Genomic DNA, 12,240 nt, shown 5'->3' on the forward strand with positions numbered 1-12,240 from the left:
ATTCGATTCTTCTCAGACAATTACGACATGTATGAACCGATAGATACATTTGAAACACATATCCTTTCTCGTGCCGTAACGTCACGGGCATAATTTGTATTTAGTTATACATTTTCCAACATATGAATATTAAATATAGTATTCATTAATATCAAGTTTACGCTTCTTATCATCACAAAAATAAAGAAAACCCGTTAGATATTTTTATTCTTCACTCCACAAATCCTTTCTAACATTTTTCTCCTTGACATTCTCCCATACGATGCCCCTCCTTTCTCGAGTTGTATCCTCAAGCCATCCATGAAATTGTATCGGAATTAATTTTTACTTATTTTGTCGCCAACAAAAACATTATTTAATATGTTCTTTTAGTTTATAAATCGATCCTTTGAAACGGTATTACCTTTCTGCATCTTCGTTATTTGAGTGAACGATGTTGGGATCTTCATGGACCATAGGAACCTTCTATGGTCTCGACCACATAGCACTGGTGTTGTCCCTACTTGACCACCTTGGGATAAAAGGTGTGCGGTTTTAATTTAAAAGTCCTCAGTGCTACGTAAGGAGATGTCCAAGCTTATTAAACTCCACATGTACTCCTCTTTCTTCGATGTGGGACTATCCCTAGCTATACATATGTGGTTTATCGCGCCACATACTCCAAAAATCTCCACCTTGGCGAGATTAAACCACTTCACCAGTCCAATCAGACTCTACACCATACGATTACTATCGGTATATGCTACCCATCGATCATGATTATTGTCACTATGCGCCCTGGAATCCTACTCCACCTTGAGTTAATGAGAAGGAAAGTGTTAAATCCACCTTGAGAATTTCCTTGCCCACCTAGAACCCCGATCCACTTGAGAGTTAATGTGTGAGACACTAACTCCACCTTGAGCGCCAATTCCACCTTGAGCATTTCCTTTCCAATCTAGAACCATGCACCACCTGAGTTAATGGGTGAGACACTAACTCCACCTTGAGAGCAAGTTCAACTTTGGGCCTTGACTGCTCCACCTCGAGTCTGACTTCACTTGCGCCCTAAACCGGGTGACATCCACAATCACTTTTACGTTCGGACAGTAGCCACAACCATGGGCGCATCTGATACCAATTGTTAGGATCTTCACGGACCACCAGACACTTCATACTCAGGGCCCGACCACATAAACCTGAACCCCACTTGACCACATTGGGATAAGAGGTGTGGGGTTTTTAACTAAAAGACCTCGGTGCTATGCATGGAGATGCCCAAGCTTATTAAGCTCCACATGTATTCCTCTTTATTTCATGAGGGACTCTCCCTAGCTATACACAAAAAATTAAACTATGTAAGTTGTAACAAAATTACAACACCTGAACTCATTCGTCTCAAGAATAATTTTGTAAATATTAACAGTGTTCATATTCTTGTTGCTTTTTTCCCCTTTAAGAATAGTCTAAAAAGAGTAAAACTCAGAATTGACTCAGCAGTACATATCGTATTATATGTTCTTACTATTTCAATTACATGATGAAAAACTAATTCATTCACTTAAGCTATTATATTCTAAAATAACTCATTTTCGATGGCAACCATTTACTCACATACGATGTAGTTCTAGTTTTTCAAAACTCCAAAACGTATTATGTACGTAATTCAATTAAGCATGAAGAGTTCACCGAGTGAGATATAGGTAATGGATTGTCCTTTCGTAACATTGTGGCCTTTTCAACATAGTTGGATCCATAGTTGGTAAAAAGCACTGAATTTATGTGTTGTTGGGCGAGAGTAATCTAGGGATGGACTACCTCCCAGAAAACTGCTGATTAATGACCGTATTAGTGTCAGTTGAAAATGTCACACTATCGGATAACCGCAGTGACTATGTGGGGACAGTATTGGCGGAGGAACATGTCCTTACAAATTGTATTAGATTCGACCACGAGTTGCCTGTCGAGGGTGAAAGAGTATGCTTGACGGATTGTGTCGGGAAAGGGTCTCATGAGTGAGAAAAAATGCCAGAGTCTAGGATTGAACATATTCCGGAGCCGAGGACGTCTCCAAATTAAGTTGGTGGTATTATAGTACTCCGACTCGGCAGGTAGGATCCGTCAAATGAAATATAGGTAATGGTTTTTCCTTTCCTAACACCGAGACCTTTTCAGCATAATTGGCTTTATAGTTGGCGAAAAATCTTCATAATTGGCTTGATATATTGAGTAATCCTTGGATGGGTGACCTCCTGAGAAGCTATTGTTGGATGACCGTAGCGGTAACCATTGAAATCCCCATGCTGTCAGACGATCGGAGTGGCTAGGTGAGGACATTATCGGTAGAAGGTCAGGCCATTACATTCTACGACATTACGCTTCCAAATGTGAGGTTATTCGTTACATAAAAATAATAAAACCATGATTAATTAGTATGTCAAATCGTTAGGTACTTAACCTAATAACAATACGCTATACTAACAATAAATTTTTATTATCCATCATCATTGAATAAAAATAACGTTAAACTATTTATCAAGAAATACGTGAGACGGTTCGAAATTACTCACTGGGCACCAATACTTGCCACCCTGATTATGGTCCACTTATAATTATTATCCAATCTATCTAAGTTTCTTATCGCTTTTTTTATTTTAAAAAAAAAAGTACTTTGAAAACATATTTATAGCAATATTTTTTTCATCCTAATGTTTGGTAAAGATTTCATAAAGCGTTTTTTTGTGCAAAACACTTATAAAATCTATCAATTTTAAAAGCGGAGGAGAAGGAGCTTTTAAAAGCTTCAAAAGCAAATGCTATAGTTCACCCTAATTTTATATTTTATTTTCCAACTATATCCTATCTCTTTTTAAGACTAACAAAAATTATCCTTTATATTTTATTCGTTATATTCTATTCTTTAAAGATAATTATTTTTTATTTTCAAGCAACATTTTGGTATAAGTTTTTCACAATTATGCAACCCGATATTTTTATCTTTTGGGTTGCATGAATTTAATTTATCAACAATAAATGTTAAGCAATTATTGATTTTTAAAAAGTGGTTAAGAAAAATAATACTTGTTAGCAATAATACTAATTAGTAAATTTAATATTACATATATGTACTCTAATAGTAGAAAAATTAATTTATTTTAAGCACAATAAAATAGAATAAACAATCTTCAAAGATGTGTCTGCTTTTGTCATTTTCTCACTAATTATAGATGAACATGATATTTTCCCATACACAATTTGATCGCTTTTGAAAATAGTTTTCGCTTTAGTTTATAATTTGCAACCATTCAATTGCTTTTTTTTTACAGAGCTCGGCACAGTAAGGTACATCGTCAACCATTTAATTGTTTTTTTTACATAGCTCGGCACAATTTTGTACACCGAAAAAGCACTTTTCTAAAGCTCACAGCAATACCAAACTAAACCTAATTATTAAAATTATATTTATTATAATCATTAGTAGAATAAGAAGGCACAATTGGGGGATACCTCCACAAATTGGGGGTATTCAAAGTTAATTGAGGTTGTATTTTGTCTAAGGGGTCCTTTTTTTAGGTGTGAAATTACCATATTATCCTTACCGTAATAAAAATTAAAAAGAAAAACTAAAAATGTATTTTTTATAATATCCCCCCTTCACTTTTCTTTTCCATCAAAAAAATCAAAGAAATCGTGATGAATGATTTTTGATTTAGGTTATCAGAGAAATTATTTTGAGTAGCGACGCAAATTATGATAATCAAAATGATTTGAATCAAAACCATTTGGGTTATAAAAAAAAAGTTGAAATTGTATCTAAATAAAAAAAAAATCGAATTTGAATTTCAGTTGTAAGTTAACAACCGATATTGCTTTGTTGGATGAATACAATACTGACACTACGATCGTATTGTTTTGTCGGATGAATACAATACTGATAGTTCACCCAGTATTGTATTGTCGGATGAATACAATACCGACATCTCAGTCGGTATTGTTTTAACGGATGAATAAAATACCGACTGTGACTCTATAAATGCAAAACTTGATTGGCTAAGTGTTTGAATTGGGAATTGGTTTGGGGTTTTTACATGGATGAAAGTTTGATTTTTTACAAAAGGTTGCAGTTAGGAATTATTAAAATCAATTTAAGCACATTCTCATATCACAAAAATCTTCCAAAATCCTTCTTCTTTTTCATTTAATCAAAATATATTATTTGAAGTATTCCCACAAACACACTTGGATAAGGGGTACTTCAATTACTTCATAATGTTTTTTTTTTGTTTTGAGTATCCCACAATTTGTGGAGGTGACTCCCAATTGTACCTTCTAAAATAATTTATATATTATCATTTAATAAAATATTATCACGGAAAATTAATAGAATATTTATTATGAAGAATTATGGAACCTTGATGCATTTTTAATCCTAATCACAACCATCACTTATGACAAATAATTACATCCCTAGATTTGTCTCTTGTGAGGACAAATCTGAACCACTACTTACATAGGCAAAGTTAACCAAACTGTGGTTTATATTCTTGATATACAAAACCACTACCACTAGCCACTATTTAACAAAAAAACACCACTACCTCTACTACGTACCACCACTGACCACCACCAACAACAACTAGCACCATTGTCCACCACCACCGCCGCCTACCACCACCACCACCGTCATCCACCACCACCACCACCACCCACCACCACCACCACCACCACCGTTGCCGACAACCACCATCGCCACCAAGAACCACCACTCTCTACCACCGCCGCCGTCCACCACTACCGCCAAATACCACCGTTGCCGACAACCACCACAGCCACCAACAACCACCACCGCTGTCGTCCACCACAGCTGCCGCCCACCACCACCGCCGACCACCACAACCGCCACCGCCAACCACTAGCAACCACCGCCGCTGTCATCGCCACCACCACCATGTGGAGTCAACTTGCTGAAGTTGTGTTCAAATATGAGGCAACTAGCACAAGTTGTCTCCAATAGAATGGCGACAACTTGAAAGCAACTAGCCCAAGCTGTCTCCGAAAGTGAAAGCAACTAGCCCAAGCTGTCTCTGAAAGTGAAATCAACTAGCCCAAGCTGTCTCCAAATATGGAGGCAACTAGCCAAAGTTGTTTCCAAAAGTGAAAGCAACTAGCCTAGTTGTCTCCAAATATGGAAGAAAGTGGCACAAGTTGTCTCCAAAAAATAAAAATTATACACAAATGAATGAACCTAGCGTGAGTCGAACACATATCTTCTGACGTATAGTCAGTCATGCTACCATTGCACCATAGATTCGTCAAAACAAAACAACATATCAAAATCACGACCAATAGACAAATAAATAATAATACACACCAAACATGTCAACCAACAAGCAACTAAGACTATCTCATTCATAACCTGAAATCTTTCCTTTAGGTCTGGTATTATACATCTAGGTCTGGTATTACACATCTTTAGCCGAGGCACTGTAGCAACAGTTCCAATAAGAAATAAATGTTATGGTATCATACATATAAATTTGCATAAACAAATGGCAACATCTTACAAGATAAACTAATGGCAACAACATACAAGATAAACTGACAGATAAGACTGCAATAATTTATTCTCAATTCCTAAGTGCATGTAATGAGCAACTATGTCCTGTCCTTGTCCCTTCTTAATCATTTCTCGACCTGTATTACATTAAACAATAATCCATCAACTCAGCTACCATTTTGTCTACACCAATTTTAGTGCATATTCACATTCTCATCGCTAAAGTAACTAAACATCGAGGAACTACACATTTTCATCACTCACGTAACAAATATACCCATAGATTTAATGTGCATATACTAAATCATTACCTCGCGTTAGAGATAAATTCCTTACCAATCCACCTGTAAGATACTTGACAAGAGCACATGCTAATGCAGAGGCTAATAATTGATCGACAACATAAAGGATGGATCTAAGAATAGTCATATGTCCACTGGCCGTAAGACCAAGAGTGAGAGCAAGGTTAAGATGAGCAATAGAGGTTTGTTGACCAGCGGAGATCATAACGACAACTACTAATGCATGAGTCATAGCAACCAATAACTGGACAACTAACGAATCCCCAAGCAACTTCCCTGAAACTGAAACAAACAAAAACATAACTGTAAATTCAAGAGAAACTCTAGATAATAGCAAAAGGAAAATGAAAATACATAAGATCATTTAATCAACAACTTTTCACGGCAGATTCACTTTCATATTATTTTGATTTACCAAATGAAAATAGGCACACTACCACTACCACCACAACAACAATCACACAGATTCTCCATCTCCACCACCTCAGGTGCAACAAACATCCATCACCATTGCCGCAACATCCACCACCAATAACACCTGTCGCCACCACCATAACATCAAGAATATACATTAAAAATCAAATATATAGAACATGAAATTAATATACCATACAATGTACAAATTACAGTAAAGAAAACACTTCCAGATTGTAAAGCAACCATTTTGCATGACAAATTAATATTAATAACACGAAACTGACCTAAAAGACCTGTTGAATAAACTAACCAATAGAGATTTGATATATATCCTTCACCACCACCGCCAGCACCACCACTACTGCAACATCCGCAAGGACTGTACATCAACAACAATTACAGCTTCACTTCCCATTCACAGTTTCTTCTCAAATACCACCATCTTCAATTGCTAAACCTATGAACATATCCCACAAAAACAACTCCAATTTTGAGTCATCTCTCTGCCAAACATAAATTCACCTCAAACCCATTTTCTAAGAATCATGAGATTCAACTCAGAAACATCACCAAAACATCGATCTATTCTATCAATTTCTGAATCAATAATCTAGATCTCAATTGAATCTAAATTTTCTACAAATTTAATTGAATCAACAAAAATCAAACTTTCAGAAAACTCTGCAACCAAAATTGAAAATCATACATACCAAATTGATCTCTCTGAAATCTGAATTTACAACTCGAATCGATCTGTGAATCTGGTTCATGAATTAGTTGAAATTGAAAACATAAAAAAGAACAAATCTGAATCGGCAACTCGAAATCGAAACCTAAAGACAAATCAATCTATGGATCTCATTTAAAAATCAATTGAAATCGAACATAAATCATGATAGATCTGCTGATATTAGTAGCGAACGTGACAGAGGTGGTGGTACTAGTTGTGGTGCGGCGATAAAAATTGTGGTGATGGTGGTGGAAGCGAGGGAGATAACGGTGGTGGGAGAAATGAGATTTTTTTTCTGTATAACAGTGAAGAAGAACGAAAGTGAAAGAAGAAGGCGAAATATGGAATTATCAATATTATGTTCTTAAATCAAATTTCAATTATGCCATCAGGGGCGTTTGTAAAGTTTGTTAGGGGTATTTGTCCTAAGCCAGTCAAAATAAACCTCGCGTTTTTAGGGGCCACCCGAAAGGATTTAGGGGCCATCAATTTATACCCAGCCAAAGACTCTAGTTAAGGGGTACCCTATATGATATTGAAGTTACATAAATGCCCTTCTGGTAAAATTGTATAAAAACCAAATCAAAAAGAATTCTACTCATTTCAACTATTCTTCTTCCAGTTTCATATTATCTTCCGATTGTGGAAGAAAAAAAAACTTTCCCTCGTTCTTGTGTTCAACCGAAACATCGCCGCGAATCGTAAAATCAAAACATCGTCGATTCGTTTATAAAACAATGGATAAGGGAAATGAAACCCACAGACCTAGAACCAAAAACGTTGCTCGGGGTATCGATCCAAAGATTGGGATTTTAGCAAGAAATAAAGAAATTGTTGCTGCAAATGAAGAAGAACGCGAAGAAGAAGTACCCGTCGATGTAGTCGGTGGTTGCGATTCCGATAGTCAAACACTTCGTCAACTTCAAATGGCCTCAATTAGGTAAGAATCTATCATTTTTGGGGTTTATTTCGCTTTAATTCGACGAATCGAGAAAAAAAATTCAAGGGTTTTTGGTTATTTATCCAGATTCGGGCGATATTCATGCTTATTTACTTCCGAATGTAGTCGTGTTCTTCATTTCTCAAGAACATCGACAGTATTCAGGAGAAATATTTGATGGTTATCGGCCGAATATTGTTGGCCATATCTTCCTGGATACAAACTGGTAATAATTGGTAGTTTAATGAATATTTTGGCTCCCGAATATATTTAAGTAGACACACAGTATTCAGAAGTACACCCACTACAATATAATGTTTTATACCTCCGATTGTGTAGGATAAAATTTTAGAGTTTCTGAACTCCAGTTGATGAATATTCGATTGTAAACATGTTTAGTTATATTCCGATTGTTTTTTATTCGGGAAAAATATGTGTCTTCTTACTTCCGAATTTGTTTATTCGGGTTATAGTTTTGTACTTTTTCTTCCGATTGTGTATGATGAAAAATTTAGAGCTTCTGAACTCCAATTGATGCATATTCGGTTGTAAATATGTTCAGTTAGCTTTCGATTGTTTTGTATTCGGGAACAGTATGTGTCTTTTTACGTCCGAATGTGTACATTCGGGTTATATTTCCATACTTTGTCTTCCGATTGTATAGTTTGTAAATATTGTTCCTTTCTTTGTTGTTTAGACAAAGTCGAGAAAGAAGGAAGAAAGTGATAGCTAGTGCTAGGAGGGAAAGGAGTGCCAAAGATAATTCAAGTGCTCAACAAAGCTTACAAGAACAAAGCAGTCAACAAGGAGTGCAACCAAGTGCTGAACAAAGTGTAGAACAACAAGGCAGTGAACAAGGGGTGCAACCAAGTGTTGAACAAGCCGCTCAACAAAGTGCAGAACCAACTGCTCCACAAGTTACACCCCACCATGAAATTGAACCAGTTGATCCAGTGCCAAGAGTAGAAGAAGAAGGACAACCAAGTGGTACCCAAAAAGCCAAAAAAGGAAAAGATGGTGTAAAGAAGGATATTGCTAAGAAAGCATCACATCTTGTCCCTCAGCACTTGAAGAAGAAGGGTATTCCATCAGGCACAATCCTTGGGCTACCGGCGGATGGAGGAAAATTGCTATTTGGATACAAAGACTCATGGGCCAGAGAAATATACAAAACCGAGGTAATAAAATTACTATTTTTTATTAATGTATTGTCTATGTGTTATATCGTAATATTTGTATTAAGGATTTTTTTTATGTACTTTAATAGGATCATCAAGATGCGGTCCGTCTACTCAAACCTACCGCCGCACCAACAAAAATGCTTGCGTGGCCTTTATCCGGTGAATGTGAAAGGTTCAAGTCAATTGTTGCCAACTCGGGGTTAGCTAATGCCGCCGAGAATTCATTGTTGGAACAAGATCGTGTGGCCATATCGGCGTTCGTGGAGAGAATATATCTTGAGACCGATACTTTCCATATGCCGTTTGGGGAGATGACGATTACTCCGGATGATGTTGTGCAGATTCTTAACCTTCCCGACCAAGGCACAGCTGTGAAGTTTAACTACACAAAGCAGTTAAGTTGGGCACAACTTTATGCTCTAACTAAAAAGTGCTTAGGTTGGGATGAAGAGACAACAACAGCAGAGTTTAGGAGGCATGCAAGTTACAGAACAAGACAGATCAACATTACAGCTTTGATGAATATGTTCCGAGGCACCTTGGAGAAGGAAAAGAATGGAACGTTAACTGATGAGCAAGTGAACGATTCTTCTATCTTTATCGACTCGTCGCAAGCCGTTCTTGTGGGTGCAAACGTCATGCTAAGTCCATACATAGGAGGAACAAATAAATGTACCACGCAATTCAAAACGTCCGCTAGGAGATATCCAAATTTAGGCATTGTCATCCAATACTTGGATCCGATTGTCTTCAATCCCTTTCGGCACTTCACACGCGCAACTAAGTCTTTGAACTCTTGTTCTTTGTCGTATCTATCTCCTCGCCTCATCATCTCCATATAAAAACCCTTGTCCTTCACTAGTTGTACCGCCATCTTATTTCCTAAATATTGGCATTGGGTGACATCTTCGATATCCGCCTCTCTAAAGTAACTCATTTGTTCCGTAGCAACGTGAAACCCACAATTTACATCCCCATCAACCTCGTCGGTCGACAAAACAAATTGAATGATAAGTGGAGGGAGTTGTTCCAAATACTCTTTGTATATTGTATATGTGGATCGATTTGGTCTTCCATTAAGATCTCTAGGGCAACGAAGAGTACCTTTTTCCTCTTTTATAGTAAGAATTTCCATTGGTTGGGTTTGTTGCGAGGCGTTCATTTGCTCAACAACTTCTTCGACAACATTGGGTTGACTTACTTGAGAAGGCTCTGTAGAGATCTTTGGCCTTACTTGTCGGGTGGTTGGTCCACTTTGATCATTTCTTGGACGACCTATTTTATTAGGTTCGGGCTCATCTTCAAATTCGGCTTCCGAACGCTCGTGCCTAGACAATATTCTTTTATTAGACAAATATTCCTTCAACTCTTTTCTTTGGATGGTCCTCGACACTTCGGTGTTCGGCCTACCGGTGTTCTTTTGCTTAATAGGTTTATCAACCTCCCTTAAACAAGGGTGAAGGGCTTCCTCCAAATTATGCATCAATATTTGCTTTTTGGTGTCGTTTGATGTAGCGTAACGCTCGGCTATTCGTGCACACAATTGCGACTCCAAGAAAGACGGACCATCAACTACCGGGGTGTTCGGAGTGAAATTTAATTGCTTCCAAAATGGATGAATATCATTGATGTCAATCACTTCAACATACCTACCCAACTTATGACGACACGGGAGTCCAATACCTATCATATCCTTGGAAACACAAACCGTATTCTCGTCATCATAAGTTTTATATAACTTCAATTGTTTCATCATGCGATTTATTTCCCATCTTGAAACTTTATGAACAACTCCCCTTAGAAGCAATTTTTTCTTAATATGTTCCATCGGGAATTGGTGTACACTAAATTGCATACATTTCCTAATCTTTACGAGATCACGATTGGTGAATTCATGGATTGCTTCTTGGATCGACACAACTCCATTTTGACTACCAATTAGTATTTTCTTTAGTCGACCATGAGACCCCTCCGCAATGCTTGTCGCCTCGTTCTTGAAGTTACGATATTCATATGTCCATGCAAACACAAACCTCTCCTTAATCGTTACCCATTGTTTTTTACAATACTCAACAGGTTTTGGGTAGTCTGTGCCGTATTCATACTCAAATTTCTTCAAGTTACATTCGTAAATTTCCTCGGTCATCGACCAAACGATTTTGTCCCATGCTTTCATGAACATTTTCCAAATAATTCCATCCTCCTTCCACTTTTCTTCAAATAACCTATCATCTTCCTTACGTTCTTCCACGGTTAATTTACTAATGCGATCCTCCTCTTCCTTTGACCTCTTGGTACCCTTCCTTGGTCTTTTAGCTTGGAAATGATGATGGCAATTGGTTTTGAGATTGCATTGAATGTGCCACGTACATTGCAAGTTTTGGGCTTCCGGAAACACTACCGCTATTGCATGCATTAAGGCTTGATCGTTATCCGTTACAATAACCCTTGGAAAATTATCACCGTTATAAATGGACCTCAACGTCTCCAACATCCAAATGAAACTCACATTGTTCTCATGATCCATTAAACCCCATGCAATCGTAAACGTGTTTTTGTACGAAGTATGGCAAGCAATGTTCAACAACGGCATGTTATACTTGTTTGTCTTATAAGTAGCATCTATCAACAAAATTTGATGAAAGCATTGAGCCAATTGGATCATTTCGGGATGTGCCAAGAAAATACGAACCACTATACCATCCTTTTCTTCCCTTCTCAAGGTGTAGCCGTGTAACTCCTCTAACCACTACGATTGTTGCATGACCGTTCTACCATCCCATTCAATCCTTTTGATCGTAACTAGGGCCAACTTAATTGTAGACAAAGAAGACAAGTTGTCGGGGTCGTCCGCCTTTATTTTACTTAAGATCGCACTCGCTTTTTGGATCCGCATAGACCTCACCGTCTGCATTTGATGTGGTTTTAACTTGGCAACCATTACATGTCCAATTAAATCCAACGGATCATCATGGTTGTGACAACCGTTATCAACTTTATACATTTTATACTCTTTACCTTTAATACCATCGGGCTTATAGAAGACAATCTTAAATGGGCATCCTATCTTCTTGGTATTGCTTCGGTATTTCCTATTCGTCTTCCGTACATACTTACTATTCTTTCCCTCGTGA

General features: G+C 37.4%; 1 protein-coding gene across 3 annotated transcripts; it reads right to left on the reverse strand.

Moving 5' to 3' along the window:
• Positions 1–5,387: 5,387 nt before the first annotated feature.
• LOC113346905 (aquaporin TIP4-1-like) lies at positions 5,388–7,324 on the reverse strand. 3 transcript variants are annotated; one of them, XM_026590455.1, is made up of 5 exons: positions 6,966–7,324; positions 6,540–6,712; positions 6,254–6,376; positions 5,873–6,120; positions 5,388–5,673 (listed from the first exon to the last, which is right to left on the reverse strand). In XM_026590455.1, the coding sequence occupies exons 2-5, from the start codon at positions 6,640–6,642 to the stop codon at positions 5,662–5,664; spliced, it is 486 nt and encodes a 161-aa protein (XP_026446240.1). In that variant the 5' UTR covers positions 6,643–6,712; positions 6,966–7,324; the 3' UTR covers positions 5,388–5,661. The 3 variants fall into 3 exon arrangements, 2 of the variants coding, with proteins under 2 accessions (XP_026446240.1, XP_026446239.1); XM_026590454.1 differs by having other exon boundaries at positions 5,848–6,120; XR_003358672.1 differs by having other exon boundaries at positions 5,388–6,120; positions 6,566–6,712.
• Positions 7,325–12,240: the final 4,916 nt, after the last annotated feature.

This window comes from Papaver somniferum, chromosome 2, assembly GCF_003573695.1.
Source record: "Papaver somniferum cultivar HN1 chromosome 2, ASM357369v1, whole genome shotgun sequence".
Lineage (NCBI taxonomy): Eukaryota > Viridiplantae > Streptophyta > Magnoliopsida > Ranunculales > Papaveraceae > Papaver > Papaver somniferum.

Excerpts from the sequence above, each read along its gene's own strand:
- LOC113346905 (XM_026590454.1), bottom strand. The coding sequence starts at position 6,642 with ATGTACAGTCCTTGCGGATGTTGCAGTAGTGGTGGTGCTGGCGGTGGT. Across the intron at positions 6,121-6,253 it reads AGTGTGCCTATTTTCATTTG|TTTCAGGGAAGTTGCTTGGG; the intron begins GTAAATCAAAAT and ends TGTTTGTTTCAG. Across the intron at positions 5,674-5,847 it reads GAATTTATCTCTAACGCGAG|GTCGAGAAATGATTAAGAAG; the intron begins GTAATGATTTAG and ends AATGTAATACAG.